The sequence below is a fragment of the Macaca nemestrina genome, chromosome 2 (genome assembly GCF_043159975.1).
Source record: "Macaca nemestrina isolate mMacNem1 chromosome 2, mMacNem.hap1, whole genome shotgun sequence".
In the NCBI taxonomy this organism is placed as follows: Eukaryota; Metazoa; Chordata; class Mammalia; order Primates; family Cercopithecidae; genus Macaca; species Macaca nemestrina.
Window position 1 is genome coordinate 119,664,373 of NC_092126.1, and position 23,236 is coordinate 119,687,608.

General features: G+C 38.5%; 1 protein-coding gene across 17 annotated transcripts in view; it reads right to left on the reverse strand.

Annotated features, from left to right (window-relative positions):
- Positions 1-23,236, reverse strand: part of LOC105482397 (ELKS/RAB6-interacting/CAST family member 2) — a 981,466-nt gene that overhangs the window by 619,716 nt on the left and 338,514 nt on the right. For all 17 annotated transcript variants that reach the window (XR_011620093.1, XR_011620095.1, XR_011620096.1 and 14 more), the window contains one exon: positions 18,510-18,677. Coding sequence is in view for 12 of the 17 variants with exons in the window: in XM_071091912.1 (XP_070948013.1) it covers positions 18,510-18,677 (168 nt within the window). In the remaining 5 variants the exon portion in view is untranslated. The remainder of the gene's footprint in view (positions 1-18,509; positions 18,678-23,236) is intronic.

Here is a 23,236-nt window from a genome sequence, read left to right on the forward strand (position 1 = left end):
GGGAAGGGGCACAATTTCAGTGTGTTTGGAAAGATGCAAGAGGAATTTATTCTACATTTAAAATTTTTTGTTCTACTTAAAAAAAAATTTTTTTTTGACAAGGCAAATATAGTTTTGGGTTACTTTATGATTTAAAAGTAAATCAGGCCAGGCGCGGTGGCTCATGCCTGTAATCCCAGCACTTTAGGAGGCCGAGGCGGGCGGATTACGAGGTCAGGAGATCGAGACCATCCTGGCCAACACGGTAAAACCCCGTCTCTACTAAAGAATCCAAAAAATTAGCCGGGCGTAGTGGTGAGCGCCTATAGTCCCAGCTACTTGGGAGGCTGAGGCAGGAGAATGGCCTGAACCCAGGAGGTGGAGGTTGCAGTGAGCCGAGATTGCGCCACTGCACTCCAGCCTGGGGGACAGAGCAAGACTCCGTCTCAAAAAAAAAAAAAAAAAAAGTAAATCAAAGCCATCCGCAGTTCCAAAGAAGTGTTCTCCACTATAAAGAAAGAAGTCTGGCTGTCTTATTTTGGCCCATTCAGGTTGTGATAAGTAGAGACATATTCAAATTTCACCAGGTAAAGAGGGCTTATGAGGGGCCACAGGTACCCAGAAAACTGTAGGAAATAGGACGGCCAGGTCTTGGGGAGAATGATGACTCCTTTTCTAATTTACCAGAGCATCGGGTAGCTCAGGAAAAATGCCTGAATGCACGTGAGTCTTATAATGTAATCTCCTTTTGCCACTGCTTCTGCTGCTTTAGCAACACCCTCCTGTCTCTCCTCTTCATGACTGCTGCTTGCTCCTGGATTCTGCTGTCTTGTGGCTTCTGCTAAGTCCCTTCTCTTCACACCTCTCTTAATTTCTCTGCTACTTTATGGGCTTTATGTCTTCATACCACAAGTTCAACCACCCCAAGGAAACACAAAGCATATTTGATGAACTCATCTACCATTCAATACACATCTCTTATCTCATTTAATCCTTGAAACAGCTGTTGCCCATTCAGTTATTCCAACCTAAAAACCCAGTAATTTGTCCTTGATTCCTCTCTTCTCAACCTCCTCCATATCCAGTTTCTTCCCACATCCTGACAACTATCTGCTATGGTCTGAATGCTTATGCCACCCACCCCCAAAATTCATATGCTGAAATATTAACCTCCAAGGTGATGGTATTAGGAAGTGGGGCCTTTTAGAGGTAATTAGGTCATGAGAGTGGAGCCCTCATGACTGGGATTCATACTCTTTCAAAAGAGACCCTACAGAGCTAGCTAGCCTTTCCTCCATGTGAGGACACAGCAAGAAGGCGCCATCTATGAACCAGAAAACTGGTACTCCCCAGACATGGAGTCTCCTAGGACCTTGATCTTGGACTTCTCAGCCTCGAAAACTGTGAGGAAAAAAAAATTCTGTTGCTTATAAGCCAGAAATTACCAGTTTATGGTAATTTTTATAACAGCCTAAACGGACTGCTTAGACACTATCCTTCCAAAATATATAAGAAAACCATCCTCTTATCTCCATTTCTACACCCATCGCTGGATACAAACCACTGTCACTCCTCACCAGGATGTCTGCAATGGCCTCACAACCTCTACTCTGGCTCCACATAGACCATTCCTCGCACAGCAGGCCTTTTAGGAATGCAAATCAGACCATCCACCCTTTTGCTTAAATACCTCCTGTGGCTCCCCATTGTACTGTGTCTCCTCTGTAACGCCTGTCCTGACTTCCTCCCCAGCAGGCACATTAATCACCAGGGTTTTTGTAGTTCTTTGTTTCTGCCCTTATTATTGAATTGAATCTCTAGTGTTATTTTTGGTTCTGGGTCTATACATAAGGACACCCTAAGGACAAGGGTATGTCGCCTAACTTACCCAGGGCTTTCTCAGCCAATTTGTATTACAGATAATTGTTAAAGTCCATCCTAACTATGGCCACTTTGCACATATGAAAGTTTTATAAAACAAGAAAGCCCATCAAAATCAGGAAGTACCAAACTCCTAGGATTGATTTAAGGATTATTTGACATTACAGATGGGTTTGGCACCTGTAAGTGTTTAATAAATGTGATATGTTACTATTATTTTATTCTTAATGATATAGAAGACTTCCTGTTGGCAAAATGTGTTAAATTGCATTAATGCCATTAGTGACTTCATTCTACTGATTTTTCCAATTACAAGCACCTAAGGGAAAAATACTTTAATTATGTCAGTCATCTGTATAAGGCATCAGTTTGCCAGTAAAAATAAGAACATAAGAAATATTCCTGACTTGAATTACAAATTTCAGCTTACAGAAGTATAACACCCAGGATAAGGGTGTACGTAACAATTTATCTCTAAAGGACTGGCACAAAGCACCATGAAGATGAAAATAAATGCAAAGCTCTATTCACTTTTTCATAGTGGTCAATCAATGCAACATCTTTCTGTGTTCTGAAAAACTCCTAAACCTTGTAAACATTCTTTGATATAAACCCACACCTACAGTAGCTGAAAGGAAGGAATTGAGCAAAACCATACACTACAGAAGGAGGAAAATTTACAAGACAAGATGGCTCCGTTCTCAAGAAACTGAGAGTCAATTTAGAGAACAATTCTGGAAACTCAGTGTTCAGTACTGTGCTAAGGCACAGCAGACAAAATGATACAGGTGACATCATCTAGAGATGACAAGCACCAACAGGTGTCTGCCAGAACCTAAAAATATGTGGAGAAATGGAGATGATAAATATGGCCAAAAACAAAGAAAAAAAATGGGAAATGAGCTCGCCAGGAACTCGGCTATATAAATTCTATAACTGAACAAAAGAAATATTTTCAAATCACTGTCTTATTCTCTGAAATCTTACATAAATTAGTGAGCATCCTTATCTTTTTTTTACAAATCTACAGTACATTAAGATATCTTGGTAATGATCTTACTCTATTGTATTTCACCCAACATGTGGTTTTACTTTGAAATTCACTTTCTAGAGAAAATGAGCTTCCTTCTTCTAGACTGGAATTTAGATAAACTCAATTTACAAAACATACATTTTAACAAGTCCATATTGAATCTGCTTCAGCCTGGAGAAAGAACAAAAGAAAATAAAATTAACAAGGTCTTACTCCCTGTATTTCATTTTTCATATACCTTCTCTCTTTCTAAAATATGTAGGATAAATATTTAGGATTCCTTGAATCAGGCTTATGTTTTACTCATCAGAAACAACTAGACTGTAAGATTCATGGAAGACCCCAAGCAAGCAAAATAGAGTTTTCTAAACTTTATTTAGAAACCTGAACTGAGAGTAAAATAGAAATTAGGTTCCCCAGTGACTGATACCAATGTGGGTAAAAGAGATGATGTCAAGCAAAAATAGTGTGGCCATCATCTGTGCCTGGCAGCCCAAGGCACTTCCAGGGAAGTTATCATGAATTGACCCTGACTAAATGGAGTGAGTCATCAGCAGGTCCCTGACATCAGCCAGCTGCAAAGTCTTACAGCGACTGGCTAGATTGAAAAAAGATTTCCGAAAGTTTCAACATAAAAAGCCCAACTGATTCCACTTCCCTATCAGATTTCCTTGGGTTTGCTTCTAGGTCTTTTATATCCAAATTACCCTCTCATAAAAACAAAGACTTACAAAAACTACAAAAAGTTAAAACGACTCTTTCCTTCTGAAAGTGTACTTTAGCTGAGTCGATAAAAGGTCTGAAATCATCTTTATGGTTGCCATCATGTTTGGAATAATTTAGCAGCAACAACATCTGTATAAATGAGGACATAAAGTCCCAAGGTAGGTGGCAGACTTCTTGTGGCTTATCCATGTCAATGGGAATAAAATTCAAAGAGCCCATGCAGGCAACTAATTTACTTTTATTTCATTTTAGTGTTTTATTATATAAATATCAAATATCGACAAAAGTTGAGAAAATAATATAATCAACTCCATGTACCCAATTCTCAACTTCAACAAGTATCCACTCAGCGCTACTCCTGTTTCATCTGACTGCACTCGCCCTCCCCATTCCCCTGATTATTTTAAATAAAATCCCAGATATTACATTATTTCATCTATAAATATTTTAGTATAACCTTTAAAGAAAAGGATTCCTTATTTTTAAAAATTCCATCATCAAACTTTAGAAAAAATTGCCAAGGTTCATTTTTCAAAATGGCAACAAAAATTTTAAAACAGAGTCATTTGTCCTACTAGAATTTCCTATGATGGGAAGCTTGTTCATTATATGCAAATCAATAGATGTGATACATCACATTAACAGAATAAAGAACATAAACCATGTGATCATTTAAATAGAAGCAGAAAAAGCATTTAAAGAAGTTTAACATCGCTTCATGTTAAAAACTCTCAACAAATTAGGCATAGAAGGAAAGGACTCCAACTAGTTTGATGACATGATCTTACATATGGAAAATACTAAACACCTATAAATCCAACACTGTGAGAGGTTGAGGCATAAGGATCACCTGAGGCGAAAAATTTGAGATCAGCCAGGCAATATAGCAAGACCTCGTTTCTACAGAAATAAAAATAAATTAGTTGGGTGTGGTAGCGTGTAGTAGTCCCAGCTACTTGGAAGGCTGAGGCAGGAGGACTACTTGAGGCCAGGAGTTCAAGGCTGCAGTGAGCTATGATGGTAGTACTGCTCTCCAACCTGGGTGACAGAGTGAGATCTTGTAAAAAAGAAAAAAAAGGGAGGAAGGAAGGAAGGAAGGAAGGAAGAGGGAGGGAGGGAGGGAGGGAGGGAGGGAGGGGAGGGGAGGCCAAACACTACACTAAAAAACCCTCAGAACTAATCACCAAATTCAATAAGGCTGCAGGTTACAAAATCAATATAAAAAAATCAGTAGCATTTATATATGCTAATGGAGAACTATGTAAAAAAGAAATCGAGAAAACAATCCCATTTACAATAGCTATACAAAATATATAAAATACCCAGGAATAAAAAATGAGGTAAAAGATTACCACAGTGAAAACTATAAAACATTGCTGAAAGAAACTGAAGATGACACAAATAAACCAAAGGATATCCCATGTTCATGGACTGGAAGAATTACTATTTTAAAATGTCCATACTACCCAAAGCTAACTACAGACTCAATGCAATCCCTATTAAAATATCAATGACATTCTTCACAAAAATTGAAAACTAATCCTAAAATTTGTATGGAACCACAACAGATCCCGAAAAGCCAAAGCAATCAAGCAAAAAGAACAAAGCTGGAGGCATCAGACCACTTGACTTCAAAGTATACTATAAAGCTATAGTAAACAAACCAGGCTGACCATGGTGGCTCACACCTGGAATCCCAGTACTGTGGGAGGCTGAGGCAGGCGGATCACTTGAGGTCAGGAGTTCAAAACCAACCTGGCCAACATGGCAAAACCCTGTCCCTACTAAAAATAATTAGCTGGGCATGGTGGCAGATGCCTGTAATCCCAGCTACTCAGGAGGCTAAAGCAGGAGAATTGCTTGATCCCAGGAGGCAGAGGTTGCTGTGAGCCAAGATCATGCCATTGTACTCTAGCCTGAATGATAGAGCAAGACTCTGTCTCAAAAACAAAAAACAAAACAAAAAAACCCAGCGTAGTACTGGCATAAAAACAGATACATATTCCAGTGGAACAAAATAGAGAGTTCAGAAACAAATCCACACATTTGTAGCCAGCTGATTTTCAACAATGGTACCAAGTATACACAATGGGGAAAGGACAGTCTCTTCAATAAATGGTACTGGGGAAACTGGATATCTACATATAGAAGAAATAAATTTAGACCATATCTCTCACCATATACAAAAGTAAACTCAAAATGGTCTAAAGACTAAAATGTAAAATCCAAAACTATGAAGCTACTAGAAGAAAACATTAGGGAAAATATTTCACGACGCTGACCTGGGCAGGATTTTTGTTTAGATAAGATCCCAAAATCACAGGCAACAAAAGCAAAAATAGACAAGTGGGGTTATATCAAACTAAAAAGCTTCTGTACAGCAAAACAAACAAAAAACAACAATCAACAGACTGAAGAGACAACCTACAGCAGAGGAGAAAATATTTGAAAACTATACATCTGACAAGGGGTTAATATCCAAAAGATATAAAAAACTTAATAGTAAAAACACAAATAACCCAATTTAAAAATGAGCAAAAGACCTGAACAGACATTTCTCAAAAAGAAAATATTAAAATGGCCAACATGTATGTCAAAAAATGCTCAACATCACTAATCATTTGGGAAATGCAAATCAAAACCACAATGAGATATCACATCACCCCAGTTAGAATCGCCATGATCAAAAAGGCAAAAGATAATAAGCTTTGGTAAAGATATGGGAAAAAAAAGGAGCCCTTAAATACTACTGGTGGGATTATAAATTAGTACATCAGGCTGGGTGGCGTGGTTCATGCCTATAATCCCAGCAGTTTGGGAGGCCAAGGCAGGCCAACTGATTGAGCCCAGGAGTTCAAGACCAACCTGGGCGACATGGTGAAACCCCATCTCTTAAAAAAAATACATATATAAATTAGCCAGGGCCAGGCACAGGTGGCTCACACCTGTAATTCCAGCACTTTGGGAGGCCAAGGCAGGCAGATCACGAGGTCAGGAGTTCAAGACCAGCCTGACCAACATAGTGAAATCCCATGTCTACTAAAAATACAAAAGTTAGCTGGGTGTGGTGGTGCACACCTGTAATCCCAGCTACTAGGGAGGCTGAGGCAGGAGAATCGCCTGAACCTAGGAGGTGGATGTTGCAGTAAGTTGAGATCGTGCCACTGCACTCCAGTCTGGGCAGCAGAGTGAGACTCCATCTCACACACACACAATAAAAAAGGCCAGGCGTGGTGGCTCACACCTGTAATCCCAGCACTTTGAGAGGCCGAGGCAGGTGAATCACGAGGTCAGGAGATCGAGACCATCCTGGCCAACATGGTGAAACCCTGTCTCTACTAAAAATACAAAAAAAATTAGCTGGGCATGGTAGCACGTGCCTGTAGTACCAGCTACTCGGGAGGCTGAGGCAGAAGAATTGCTTGAACCAAGGAGGCGGAGGTTGCAGTGAGCTGAGATTGCCTGCACTCCAGCAAGACTCTGTCTCAAAAAAATAAATAAATAAAAATAAACAAATAAACAAATTTTTAAATTAAAAAAAAAAACAGATTTGTAAGTGAATACTGCTCCAAGCATCAAAACAAGTTCTTCTATGCATTAGGCACTTCCATGCACTTACCCTGTTTATATGCTCAAGGTCTTTGTAGGGCTTGTTTTATAGTCCACTAAACTAAATCTTCTATGAATCAATCCTACTGGAAATTCAAGGATAAAACAAACTACAAACAATTCTTAAGCTTATTTTCAATAATCATATTATAGGTAATAATGTTGGTATTTATTTCTTGTTTATATCTGTGTCTCCAGTACCTAGGACCATGTGGGCAATTTAAAACTAACACACTGGAGATCCAATAAAAAGCTTATCAAAATGATCACCTAATACACATGCACACCTAATTTCCACATCTAAGTTCTCTGCGTCTTTCTCACACACACACATACACAGGGCAAAATGCAAATGTGGTTTAAGTTTTTCCAAATTAAATGTTTAAAATTGATATGTGTCTTTACCCTAATGTACATTTTGAATTTGGATGAGAATGAGGTTGAAAAGTTGGCAAATCCTCATGCCACTCCCTCAGTGACAGCTAGGTCTCTGTCCATTCCCAGCAGTTCTGTGTCCCCTCCTGATCACTCTTTTCCCTCCTTCTGGTCCTACTCTCAGAAGAGCTGTCAAAGACGGTCATCGCTATAGAGAGAGCTGACCCTTCTGGCCCTGGTATTGATGGGACTGGGCAAAGGAGTCACACTCAGTAAATGAGGAGTTGGATCTTCTCTTTCCCTTCACATTTGGCCAGATCTTAATGACCAAACACAGAATCTGTCCCGTTTCAAATCAGCAATTGCCAAGTAGTATTGTAGGAGCCAGACGTTGTTCTGTTATAGTCATAAGGATTTAAGAAATCATCTACATTTGAAAATTTTTAAAAATGCAATAAAATAAATTTCACAGACTTCAAGGTAGAAATGCTTGCAATAATGCCAAACTCCTAAAGTTAAAATGGTCCTTAACTATACAACTTATTACCTCAAGTTGTATTCCTCTCTTTTTCTTAATAAGACAAAAGGAGGAAAGTATGTGTCTGCATGGAATAAATATCTGTATTTAATTTAAGAAAGATAAAAGTTCATATGAAAATGGGTGAAAAATCCTTGCAGAAGCCCTGCTATTTAACTTCACTCTTGACATTTTGGTTTGCTGTGTAAATATACATAAAGAAACCCAACTACAGCAAATGTTAGCCCTTTTCCAGGGGAATGGAGGGAAGTGTGACAAACGTGGATCCAGTGTCAGGAAAGCACAATCACAATGTAAACTGGTGATTTCCAAACGGTGCCCCTCCAAAGAAAAAGAAGGGAATGGAAGTACTTACTAAATTCTGTTTTCCATAAAATTCATTTTTAAAAGAGTAAAGAATGTGAACTCGGGGGTCAGTAAGAGTTTTGTTGGATTTCCCTCCTCCTAAATTCTGTCATCTCCTTTTTAAAGTGGCCAGTCAGCTTCCCACAGACATGACAGAAATACATTCTTTTTTTTCCTGCAAACCATTTACCAGTAACACTTAGCAGAGGACATGCATTTTCTCACAGATGATTGGCTAATTGGATATTGTCGCTTCCAGTTGCAGCTTAATATATTATAGACAATGCCTTTTTCAAACAGAAGTATAACCAAACAAAAGCACTAATGATCCATTCATTTTCTTTCAAAGAAAATAAAGAACTCCGACTCGATACCTCTACACCCCAAAACAACAGACACAGATTATGAACAGATTTAATGTAGAAATTAAAATGATTCTGTTATCTTAATTACATATTTAGTCACACAGGTCAAATAACATCCTAATGAGCTCAAAAAGAAGGGCCAAATTCTTTTGTTCCACTGGAAAAATAAGTTGCTCAAAATACATTGACAATGGGCTAAGGTTTGGAAAGTTTTTGATTAAAAAAGGATTTTTGTTGGAACACTTATAATGAGATTCGAGTTGCAGTAACAATATGAAATTGAAAGCAGAATTACATACAAAAAGAGTACTGTAAAATATCATTATTTTAGTACAATGGAAAATAAGGTGTTTGTGGTTTTACTCTATAAATTCTGTGTTGTCTGCTCATATGTATCCCTTCTTGGCCTTCCTCTGAATAGCCATTCGATTTCCAAGCCCTTCTGCACCAGTACTCATTTGTGGTGGGGGAACCCACACAAAAAAACATCTCCTAGGCTCTACCTTCTTCCTCCATTTTATTGGCTTTTCAGGACTAATTCATGTACACCCATCACATTGGTGTTCAGTTACCGGGCAGACAATGAATTTTCCTAATCCATTTAGTGTGCTGACAGAGCCATGTTCACAATTTATAGAATTTCCTTTTAGACATTTACGTATTTCACAGTTCATTAAGATTCAAACCGAACACCTGTGTTTATAAAGTCAAAAGCAATTTTATCCTAACAAGGTGTTAAATAAGGCGTTCTCTGAAAGCCTGAACAATAATAACAACAACAAAAGTACTAGACTCTTAACCTATAGAACAAAATGATGCCTGTAGCTACCTGCACCATCCTTTAATAGTACAGAAATGGCCAGAGAACATCCATAAAAAGCTTTTATGACAAACTTGGGCTGCTCCCTTCCATCACATTTCAATTTCTCCAGCACAGCTCTTTCATGTTCTGCCTTAAGAAAGCAACAGTACGAGGCCACTCTGCAAAGTTCACCCAGGTAGCTAAAATCTGCAAAAGAGCTAAAAAGCTTTAGAAGTCAAATGTGGTCCCTATAGACAATTCCTTCATTTGCTAGATACAGGGACATTTTCAGCATTCTAAGGCTCACAAAGCCTGACCTTGCCTCATTTGTATGTGACCCCAAAGTTTTCACATCATTAATAAAAAGAGAATCAAAACAAAGCCCACAGACATTAGGGGAGGGGAAAGTGTGTTGTTTGGCACTACCATCATCCATACTCTCAAAATGGAAAGGGAAAAAAATAAAATGCATATAGACGAGGTGGTGACCCCTATAACGACTATGGTTCCCAACATTTTTTTCCCTACTGGTAATAAACCATTTTGCAGACCTCCCAATTGTGGCCACCATGATAGTTACTGTTTTGCAGGTTTATGTCTTTTTCTTGCAGTTAGAAGTGTTATCAATAAAAATTTCAAATGAAGCCTTTCCCGTCAAATAAAAAAATTTTAAAATGTGAAGCCAACAGCAGGATTAGGGAGGAAAAATACAAATGACACCAGGTCTTTGTTTTGTATATACATTTTTCTTTTACCAAGTCCCTTAACTGATTAATTTTAAAGACATTCCTTGCAAGTCTTGAAAGTGAGACAAATGCATCCTAAATGGCACTGGGGTAATTTAACAGTCTTAAAAGTTGATTTTGTTGTATGCTACTAATTTTTCTAAAAAGCATCTAAATTTTGAATGCACTCACTATGAAGGACATTAAACAAAAGGCTGTCTCAGAAAGGACATTTAAATATTATCCTTTGAAGGCTGAACTGATTAAAAACGACTTTACTGCTTGCCAGTCAATTATAGCAAGGGGTGAAAAAAACCTGATATTATTGTTTAAAAGTAAACTGGTTACTAAAGCATAGGAGGAGAGGGGTGAAGGGGGAAAAGGGAAAGGTTGGTTAACAGATACAAAATTACAGCTAGGTAGGAGGAATAGATTCTAGTGTTCTGTTGCACTGTAAGGTGACCACAGTTAGCAATAATTTATTGTATATTTTCTAACAGCTAGAGAGGATTTTTAAGGTTTCCAACACAAAAAAAATGATAAACGTTTGTGGTGACAGATATGTTAATCACCATGAATTGATCACTACATATTGTGGACATGTATCAAAATCACTGTACCCCATAAATATGTACAATTATTACATGTCAATTAACAAAAAGGTAAAAGACCACTTCTTGTCAATCCCACCTTACATTCTATGGCAAATATTATTTCCAAACATTTAAAAAACTCTTTTGCTCCAAATGGGTCAGTCCCAATTAATAAGTAGTTCTTTTAAGTATCTGGAAGAGTTTGCAAAGCCGCGTGTGAATGCATACAGTCCCACAGTCCCTGGAGGCCACAAAGCATTCCCGACTCCTTGTCATGGTTACCTTTAATGCCCAAGAGTTGTAGCTTTACTATGAACTGGGGGACAGAGGGCCCATCTCAGTGCAAATAAACTGAGAAACAAGGCCATGTAAAACGTGTTCTTTTCTCCATGTAACAACATTTTCATTGTCAAAAGTTTAGTTTTTATGATTCATCTTGCAAACTGACAGCCCAAGTCTGCTCTCTCATTTGTGTTATCACACTGAGTCATCTGTGACTCAGAGATGGAAAAATGCTGCCACAGGCTCAGAAAACACCTCCTCCTCCACCAGCACCTTACACAACCTCCCTGAAGAAATTATCATTGCTGCTTCTGTTAAAAATGCATTTAACTTGGGAGGCTGAGGCAGGAGAATAGTGTGAACCCAGGAGGCGGAGCTTGCAGTGAGCCGAGATAGCACCACTGCACTCCAGTCTGGGCGACAGAATGAGACTCTGTCTCAAAAAAAAAAAAAAAAAAAAAAATGCATTTAATTTTTTTATTATAAATGTATGACATGTGCATCATAGAAAATTTAAAGATCACCTGGGTATCCAACAATCAGAGAGAACACAGTCATATACAGCCATCCATTCTTTTACTTGTTTTTACATAGTGTGCATGCATATATGAATATATGTGTATGTATGTGTATGTTTGTGTACATATAAATGTCTTTAAACATCTTTAAGGAAATAAAAACTAAATATTATACAATAAACTTTTCTTAATATGCTAGGATTCTAAACTTCCTGAAAAACAATATCCTCCCTACAGTTTGGACAACAACCTTCATTATTATGGCCATAGTGTCACTATTATTGTAGCCATAATGTTACCATGAGGATTTAAGTCTCAGAGTTACTCATTCTTATCCCCCTTCTTAGCCATATCAGGGTTGTACCTAGAAAGCATTCTTGAAAATCCCAGTGAATTCACCTGTCAAGACAGAATTATAAAACTTGCCACAAACTTTGCCTTTATGATTAAATGAGACCAGGCACGGTGGCTCACGCCTATAATCCCAGCATTTTGGGAAGCTGAGGTGGGCAGATTGCTTCAACCCAGGAGTTCAAAACCAGCCTGGCCAACATGGCAAAACTCTGTCTCTACTAAAATACAAAAATTAGCTGGGTATGGTGTTGTGTGACTATAATCCCAGTTAGTTGGAAGGCTGAGGCAGGAGAATCATTTGAACCCGAGAGAAGGAGGTTGCAGTGAGCCAAGATCATGCCACTGCACTCCAGCCTGAGCGACAGAGCAAGACCCCGTTGCAAAAAAATAAATAAATAAAACAAAGATTAAAAGAGACAAGTCATCTTCCTGACATGAAGAAAGCCCTCAGTCCACTGGGACTCTCATGGAAATCACTAGATTCCTGGTTAAAGGCATTTGGAGCTTGGGAACCCAGGCATTGTCATTTACCATTTATGACTCTGAGCAAGTTATACATCCTCTGAGCTTCTATTTCATCATCTTAAAAATAGGGGCAACAATACCAACTTCACAAGTGGTGAGTCAGTTTTAAAATATCACGTGGAAAACACTCAGCTGCGTCTCCTGGAACTCAGTATAGCAGCCATAAGACACTCAGTAATAAAATTACATTTAAAAGGCTAAGACTATCAGCTCTTGAAATTATGGGTCTCCACCTTGTCCAGCACCTTGCACAGCATAGATGCCCAGTATTATCAATATTATCAAATATTATCAAATGACACCTCACTGATTTAGACACATTGTGGGAAGGGTCTGCGTGATGTACCACCAACTAAAGCATTTCCAAGTCTATGCAGGAACTCCTAAAATAATGAAGCTAGCAGAACGCCTGCAACTCCATAAATATCATCTCTTTTCTCAAGGAGGAGAACCAAGTTGCTTGAGAGTGACCTCAAAGAGGATCAGCTTTAATCAAAAGATAGTCTTAATATTATTAGGGTAACCACCTTAGCAATATTAGCCTTCAATTATAAGAGATACAAATAGGCACTTTGAACAGTTGCATATTTTAGTCTTCAAAGGAGCGAAACATCTATTTCTTTGTGTCTTCTTTTCTTCCTTATCTGCTTTTAAACAACAAAAGAAAGATCAAGATTCTCTGTGGAATTATTAGTAACCAATGATAATGAAATCACTGGGAGTTTATGGTACCATAAATCAGTTCTCTAACATATATCCACATGCCTAAAAGAATGTTTGCTCAGTGACAGCAGAAACCATATCTGGCACATAGTAAGCATTCAAAAAGTATGTGTTAAATGAAAAAATGCATGAAGCCCAGAGAGCAAAGGTTATTGATGTGAAGTTCTTGGAAATGCTCTAGAGCATCTATAAACCACCTGAAATTATATACACTACTACATGTGAGTATTAGTATGTATGTGCCCATGTGGATGTTTTTCTTTTTTGGTGGGGGGGTTTAATTGCATGAGATTCTCTTCTGTGTTGATTGTATTTTTTAGAAGTTACGAACCCTTGCTTCATAGCTGCCACTCCGTTGCCCTTGTCTGCATAAACACAAAACCCCTGCATTCTTTGTTAATTAATGGCTTCTCAAGTGTTTACTCTTAGACAAGTACTATAGAATCCTTCTCTGGCTTGTTTGGGACAGAAATTAGTATTATGTACCACTGTCATATAACCTATCTTGGGAAGCACATGCAAAAATGTTGCCTGGCAGTTTACAAATCACACTGAGTTGGAGAAAAGTATACTTGCCAGAAATCAGGAATAAATATATATCTCTCTCTAGTTCTTTCTTTTTTTTTTTTTTTTTTTTGAGATGGAGTCTTGCTCTGTCAGCCAGGTTGGAGTACAGTGGCATGATCTCAGCTCATGCTCATTGCAACCTCCGCCTCCCAGGTTCAAGTGATTCTTGTGCCTCAGCCTCCCAAGTAGCTGGGACTACAGGCATGTACCACCACATCCGGCTAATTTTTGTATTATTAGTACAGATGGGGTTTCACTATGTTGGTCACGCTGGTCTCAAACTCCTGACCCTAAGTGATCTCCCTGCCTCAGCCTCTCAAAGTGCTGGGATTACAGGTGTGACCCACCACACCCAGCCAGAAATAAAAATCTTAATTTGGAGATAGCACAAAAGAGATGGTCACTTTCATAGTATCTTTATTTCTCCATATCATTCTAAGACATAACAAAGTGACTCAATTGAAATATAAAAGTCCAAGGTCTATAAATGCACATACCAAAAATTCAAAAGAGACCTACAAAGCTGATGACAAGAGTATTCAGGTGTGACCTGCCCAAATATCTCTGACAAACATAATATTAGTAATGATAATAAAACAGCAATGGTGATACTATAATTTATAGCTGTAACCCTTGACTATAATCAAAGCACTTTTCACATATATGTATCAGGCTGATACAATGACTGCCATTTCATAGACTGTGACATGAAGGCTCAGAGAAGTTCAAGTCTTGTCCACGCCACACAGTTATTGAATAGGGAGACTGAGGTATAGCCACACAACTCCCACTTTTAAATGCTGTGTATTGTTCGACATTTTACCTTAGATCACAGAATAAATGTTAGGCCTTAATTCTTCCCAGTTTATGGATATGTTATTAATTATTCACTGAAATCCAGAAAAATCAAGGTGCTAGAAAACTCCAATTCATTATTTTCTCTACTGCCGTGGAATTCATGTGTTGGTGGATGGGGTTAGTTGGTATGAAGGAAACATCAAGGGCAGTAGCAAAATAAGAAACTTGGCCTTAGAGTTCTTTGAAGCTATTTTAAAAAGTAAAATGTTATGTTAAGAGCTATGTGGTGTATCTCTCTGTGTATGTAATTATTATTCTATTGATTTATTGCACACATGTCAGAGTGTCTGGGCATTTGTACAAGTTCAAACAAACCAACCAAAGAGCCAAGCCACATAGCCGCAAACCAAGACAACTTGCCTCCTACCCCTCACCCCACCCTTCATCCTACCAACTCCCAAATGCAAATTCCCTGGTAGCAAAACCTTCCTTACAGAGATGAACCGTTAAGCCATGATATCTGTCATTTATACTATGCTAAAAGAGCAGCCAAAGCCAGTTGATGGCACAGATATAGCAGGAGTCTTCCCACTCTAAAGAGAGCCAGCCCCCTTCTGTTTCGGTGAGAGCTTTCAGCAATGACTCAGGAATCAAATTGCAGGGAGCTATCACATGTAACCTCCTTTGAGGATGAGCATCATATCTTTTTTTTTTTTTTTTTTTTTTTTTTTTTTTTGAGACGGAGTCTGACTGTGTAGTCCAGGCTGGAGTGCAGTGGCCGAATCTCAGCTCACTGCAAGCTCCGCCTCCCGGGTTCACGCCATTCTCCTGCCTCAGCCTCCCGAGTAGCTGGGGCTACAGGCGCCCGCCACCTCGCCCGGCTAGTTTTTTGTATTTTTTAGTAGAGACGGGGTTTCACCATGTTAGCCAGGATGGTCTCGATCTCCTGACCTCGTGATTCGCCCATCTCGGCCTCCCAAAGTGCTGGGATTACAGGCTTGAGCCACCGCGCCCGGCCTTTTTTTTTTTTTTTTAACCTTTTATTTTCGGTTCATGGGTACATGTGCAGGTTTGTTATATAGGTAAATTGTGTTTCACAGGTTTGGTGTGCAGATTATTTCACAGGAATTTAAACTCAGATATTTCATTGTAGGGCATAAGGAAATACAACATATCTCACCTTCTGAGTACTCACCCACTAACGCACCACACAGTAGGCAGAAAGACTCTTATTTACCTCTGCTATCCCAAAGAGTGGGGAAATCACTTTAAAGTATTCTACCCTGCTGCCAAAAAATCTTCTGCTCATAATCCAACAATGAGAGCAATTTCAACCTAAATTGCTCCCCCTAAGAGACAGACATATTAGGTAAGTTTCTCCTCTGTTTCCATATACAAAGAGATCTTATAAGAAAAAAAAAAAGGCAAAAGAAAATTCCTCAGCCATTACCAGCTGATAAAATCAGTAATCTCATACTCCCAACTTCAAAGCAGAAGACTTAGAAAATCATCTCACTTTCTCTGCACATGGAGAATAATTTTTTTCTACTTCAAAGCACCATCTCTTTATTTGGTCATTTTAATTATTGAATGTGGGACGGAAGCTATCCACATAATGTCACCACTGTCTTTTTCATGAAATATGTATAGGTCTAATTTGGAATACATTAATTTGAGAGAAGTTAAAATACAAGGAGGGGAATGAGAAAGGAAAGAGGCCAAGGAATAAAGCCTCCATCAGTATAAGATAGTAGAGGAAAAGCCTTTCTGACCTGGCTCCTCATTCGTTTACTCTGGAGAGGAACCATCAAGAAACCTGACTGCTGGTTTGGGCAAGCAGACTGCCTTGCTTCTCAAATTTTCTCCTACCCAACAACACACAGCAACACAATTACACTAATTTTATCAGTAATGCTGGTATTATTGACAAAACATGGGTACAAGCAGTTGCTTTTTGAATAATACAGTGAAGAAAAATAGTGCTCTAGAACAGCTGTCAGCAAACTATCTTTCTCCATTTAGGGTACCACAGCCAGACAGAAGACTAGTTGGGCATTCCAATGCCCACTCAATCCTCTTCCCACAAAATCACAATGCCAGAAATTGGCAAACTTTCTGTAAAAAGCCAGACAGTAAATATTTTCAGCTTTGTGGGCCATACAATATCTATTGCAACTACTCAACTCTGCTGTTGTAGCATAAAAACAGCCAAAGACAACATGTAAATGAATGGGTATGGCTGTGTTCCAATAATACTTTACTTACAAAAGCAGGCACAGGGCCAGATCTGGCCCACAAGCCATAGTTTTGGTTGACCCCCATTTGAGACAAGTACTAGATGGTAGAAATGTTCTCTAGCTGTGCTGTCTAATACAGTAGCCACTAGCCACATGTAACTGTTGTACTTGATATGCGGCTAATGTGACTACAGAACTACATTTTAAATTTCACTAGATTTTAATTAATTTTAGTTTAAATAGCCACATGTGGCTACCATCTTAACACAACTCTAGATACTATTCACTGCTGCCTCCACAAAGGAGATAGAAGCCAACTTCCAATTTATAGCATAGATTATATGTTTGCCTTAAAAAATAAAATACCCATACCTTTGCATTCACAGTGGAACTGCACACAACTGAAAATGGTATTTCTTAAATGTGAAATATCTACATCACTGAGGCCAAGGTGATTGTTTTGAAGTAATCAGGTAGCTGCCTATCAGTCAATGATCAAAAGTATAGGGGCTGAGTCAGGTTCATGCTAAGACCTATCCAATCCAGAAAGTATTTTCTTCCTCCTCTAGACACTGTCCTGCACCTTGACTGAGAGCACAGACCTACTCAACAGTCCCATTAACTCCTAAGGCCAATCCAAACCTCCCCACAGATGCTAAAATACATACATGCAAAGACACAGCTAAAAGAGCCCAAGAGAGAGCATGCATGTTGATTAGAATGCCTTCTAAAGTAATGCACACAGCACAGCGCCTCAACACAAAATCAAGATTCACCACATTTGTCCCTATTGCTTGCTGCATCTGATAACTATGTTATTCACACAATAACTAGCTTGTGTTTTGCATTTCTTAGCAGACCCAAAGATGTAATCCAAGGAGGAAAAAGCAAGGAAATAGGATAGTAATATATTTTTGTTGTTCTTCTAAACATGAATAAGAGATAACAAACCAATATTTCCTTTGAGAAACTCACAAAATATCGACTTTCTTCAATGGGTAAAAGAAATTGAAAGATACTCCTTAGTAAATAAGAACTCTTTGGAAACATGGGTGCCAGAAGGGGAACCCATACAGATGGTGCACAGCAAAGCAAGACAGACGACATTCCAGTTATTTTATGATTTTTGATAAAATGCAATCATTCTAGATCCAAGCCCTTAACTGTAGTTACCAAATCTAAAATGCTCCGAAGTATGAAAAAAAGAAATTTCAAGTGTGAACCAAACACCTTTGACGCAAACTGACAAGAGTCTAATTATACAGTCTTTATTTATCCTACTTAGTGTAAGACTTTTTTTTAATGCAAAAATATTCATGTGTTTGCTTATGGGGTGTTGCTACAACTTCACTTGCAGTGTTACACAATCTATACAATGCATCTCATCTTTCTGAAAGCCCAACAAATATGAATTTCAAAATACATCTGGCCCCAAGGGTTTGGATAAAGGGTCTTCTGAGGAAAGTTGGTCAGGTAGGGCATTTTCTATCAATTCCATGTCTCTGCTGTCTAGAATCCTGAGACAGTGCCTTACCTCAGTCTGAAGGATGGCAGCCCTCTGTTCTTTGGCAGTAAGCGACTCTTTGAGCACTTCAATGTGTTGCTTGCAATCTGAATTTTGATTGCTAAGGGTTTCAAGCTTTGTTTGTAAGGCAAGAAGTTCTGACTCTTTCTTTGAAAGTTCCTGCTTCAGCTGATCAATCTGCAAAACAACAACAAAATTGCAAGAAATTAGAAATTGCTGCCCCTACCCTTTACACTGGACAACTACTGATTTCTTTCCATTTCAGCAGCCAGTGATCAATAATTCAACAAGGCAGGCCATGAATTTGCTTAAAAAAGATGGCCTTAGGAATCACACAGTCTTTGGGTTCTGGAGGAATATCTGTGAAGGTCACTGAGAGTATAGGAAATAGGAATGGAAAGGTCAGCAGACTGCCCTCCATCCCACTGTGGACCAAATTTCACAATGGAATGAAGCCTTCCCAGTCAAACCTACTCATCTATGAAACCACCAAGTCTGTTACCACCATGGTCCTGAGGAGAGTCAACAGGGATCTAACATGGGTAATTAAACCAAGGCATAACTCCACAGTGCAAATAATCATTCAAGGGCAAGATTTGGCAAAAGAATCCTAAAAAACAAGTAAGCATTGGGGATCTTCTTTTTGCTTACATTAAATATTGAGAAGATACAAAAGAACATAAAATATACATAAGGTATAAGGAAAAATGACCAAAAAAAATCCATCATTCAATTCACCAAAAAAGATCACTAGAATTACCCATGTCCCATCCCATTTATATCTCCTCTCCCCATTTGGAAATAATTACCACCCCAAATTTTGTGCTTATTATTTCTTTGCTTATCTTTTAGGTTGATCATATATTTTTGCATCCATAAATATATACTATTTGGTTTTGCATGTTTTAAAACTTTATTTGGGCTACAATTTTTTTTTTCTTTTTCTTTTTTTTTTTTTTTTTTGAGACAGAGTCTCGCTCTGTCGCCCAGGCTGGAGTGCAGTGGCGCAATCTCGGCTCACTGCAAGCTCCGCCTCCCGGGTTCACGCCATTCTCCTGCCTCAGCCTCCTGAGTAGCTGGGACTACAGGCGCCCGCCACCGTGCCCGGCTAATTTTTTGTATTTTTAGTAGAAACGGGGTTTCACCGTGGTCTCGATCTCTGACCTTGTGATCCGCCCGCCTCGGCCTCCCAAAGTGCTGGGATTACAGGCGTGAGCCACCGCGCCCGGCATAATTTTTTTTTTCTACTTTGCTTTTTTTCCTACTCAATCTTATGTCCTGGAGATTAAATCATAACGTTGTACATAGAGTTCATTCATTTTCACCAAAGTAGAGTATTCCATTGTAAGACTTCACCACAATTTGCCCACTCTGCTGTTGATAGAAATTTGGGTTTGTTCTTAGCTTTTTGCTACTATAAACAGTGCTATTCTGAATATTCTTATACATATAACCTAGTTCACATAGCAGTAATATTTTCAAATGCCTAAGATTTAAATTGCTAAACCACATAGCATATTCATCTTCAATTTCACTAGATAAAACAAAAATGTATGGCTCACACCTGTAATCCCAGCACTTTGGGAGGCCAAGGTGGGCAGATCACAAGGTCAGGAGTTCGAGACCAGCCTGACCAATATGGTGAAACCCCATCTCCACTAAAAATACAAAAATTAGCTGGGCATGGTGGCGGGCACCTGTGTTCCCAGCTACTTGGGAGGCTGAGGCAGGAGAATCACTTGAACCCAGGAGGCAGAAGTTGCAGTAAGCCGAGATCGCGCCACCACACTCCAGCCTGGGTGATAGGGGGAACAAAAAAACAAAAACAAAAAAAAGTTTTCCAAAACAGTTCTATTAATTTACATGATCACAAGCACCTTGCAAGTATGCCAATCACTCCATCTCTTTACCAATAACTTATGTCATGGGTCTTTTACACTTTTGCCAATTTGATATGTGTTGTGCAGGTAGATGATCTGCAGAGACTTTCTACCAATTCCTTCATTCCTTCCTACTTGTACACAAATGTTGCTCCTCACAACTAGAGCTGAAGTTTGTTTACCCTCTTCTTGAACCTGGGCTGGACTGTGACCCTTCTGCCAACCAAATGCAGCAAAATAATCAGTACACCTGTTCTAGCCCTAGCCTACAGAGGGTCTGGCAGCTTCTGCTTCTACCCACTGGAAGCCAGCCACCATGGTATGGAAGCTCAACCACCCTGTGACCACCATGGTGTGAGGAAGACCACACCAGACACACGGACAGGCCATGCAGAAAGACAGAGGCCTGTTGGTCATGGCGGCCCCTTTGTCTTGCTTCAGGCTTCAAAGGGAAGAATGTCAACGTTTCGTCATTACATTTTGTGTCTGCATTGGTTTTTTATAGACATTTTATTAGGCTTCGCATTATTACAACTATGCCAAAAGTATTCTTTAATCATTAGTGAATGTTTAACATCACCAAACATTTTTTCTGTATCTTATGGTTTATCACCATTTTTCAACTTTCATATGTTATTGTAATGAATCACATTAATGAAATTTTTAACCTTAATCTCCCCTGGCATTACTATGAAAAACTCCACTCAGTCATTATATATTTTTCATATGTTACTGTATTCAGCTTACTAATATTTTGTAAGGATCTTTTATTTCTGTTTATGACTGAGATTGGTTTATAATTTTCCTATCCTATGCTGTCCTTATCAGGTTTTAATACCAATATAGCCCTCCAAATGAAGTAGGAAGTGTTCCTTCTTTTAATGTGTTTGGAAATGGTTTCTGTGAAATTGGAGTTTTTTTTACACTAATGTTCATTAGAAATCACCAGCAAAACCATTCAGAGCTGCTATTTTCTTTTTCCAAAGAACATTACTTACTAATCCACTTTTAATGGCTATAGGAATATTCATGTTTCTAATTAGTTGAGTCAGTGTTGATACATTTTTTTCCCCAAAGAATTTTTTGTTTCATCTACATTTTCACACTTATTTGCAGGAAATGTTTATAAAACCCACTTATCTTTGTATCAATAGTATTTATGATTATGTCTTCCTTTTCATTTCTAATATTCTACGTTATTAACCTCTCTTTTTTTAAGTTTTATTTTAGCTTTAGCCACTCTTTTTCCTGATGAATCTCAGTAGACACATGTCAAGTAAAGTATTCTAATCAAGGAACCAATTTTGGCTATATTGACTCTGCAATTACACTTTTATTTTCTGTTTCATTCATGTCTGCTGCTTTTAAATGTTTCCTTCCTTCTACTTTCTTTGGGCTTATTCTATTTTCCTAACTTTTTAAGTTGGATGCTTATCATACTAATTTTCAGCCTTGTTTCATTCCTAAGATAATCCTTCAGACTATAAGGCTTGATTTGGTTATCTTTAAGTTTGCTTGGTTTCTTATAGTCTCTTGCTCTTTATTTATATTTTCAATCTCTTATTTATTTAAACATATTAAACACACGTTAATATTTCATAGTCTTTTTCTTATAATTCCAACTTTTGAAGTATTTGCTTTCTGATTCTGCTGTTTATTCTTTCTACTGACTATCACTTATAGTGGCCTGTTTTCCTGAAGATTTTGTGATTTTTCTCCTTTTTTGGTACTGTGTACTAGTTTTTTTTGGAACTTTATCTGGAAAAATATTTTAAGGCCTATTTGGTCCTTTAGAGAATTTGCCTCTGCCAATACCTGAGTACACTACCAACCAAGAATGTAGCTGCTTTAAGCTACATTCTCTACCTGAAGTTTTTAGATCATCTTGCACAGCACACTCATGTAAGAGCCAGCTGTGGTTATGGATTCTGAGAACAAATTTTTTCATCTTTTACTTGGCTTAAAGTTTTAAAACAGAAAATTTTCCCTGGAGTCCCCTAGTCTAAGTGTGAGGAGGGGGAATATGGTAAGGTTATTTTTAGTTTGCCTCTGCACTAGCAGTATAGCCATCTGAGATCCCAGCTTCATGTGGTGGTGGTAATAAGGTTCCTACTATCCCTCATCTTGAGTAGGCCCAGACTTCTGTCTCTTTTCTTCAATGTCCTTGTGGCTATGAAAACCAGAGCCCAAGTTCATCTATCTGAAAATTGCCCACAAGGATAAATAACCTGATATGGTTTGGCTGTGTCCCCACCCAAATCTCATCTTGAATTGTAGCTCCCATAATTCCCACATGTCCTGGAAGGTACCCAGCGGGAGGTAATTGAATCATGGGGGCAGGGTCAGTCTTTCCCATGCTGTTCTCATGACAGTGAATAAGTCTCATGAGATCTGATGGTTTTATAAAGGGCAGTTCCCCTGCATATGCTCTCTTGCCTGCTGCCATGTAAGACATGACTTTGCTCTTCATTCGCCTTCTGCCATGATTGTGAGGCCTCCCCAGCCATGTGGAACTGTGAGTTCATTAAACCTCTTTCCTTTATAAATTAGCCAGTCTTGGGTATATATGTCTTTATTAGAAGCATGAGAACAGACTAATACATAACCCATGCTCTACTTATCACACAAGCTTCCTGCTATGGCTTAGCTTTGACCCTTGAGGTTCTTTCTTACTCAAGAGCTCATAAGTACATTTTAAAATATACGTTTAAAAATATACTTCATTCAACAATTTTTGTTGTTTTCAGCAAGAAAACTGACATAAACAATAACAAGCTACTGACAATATCAGCTGAGCATGAACAGGAGTGAGACTCCTATGTTCAGAAGGGTTCAGGTTGCACAACTTAGTAGAAA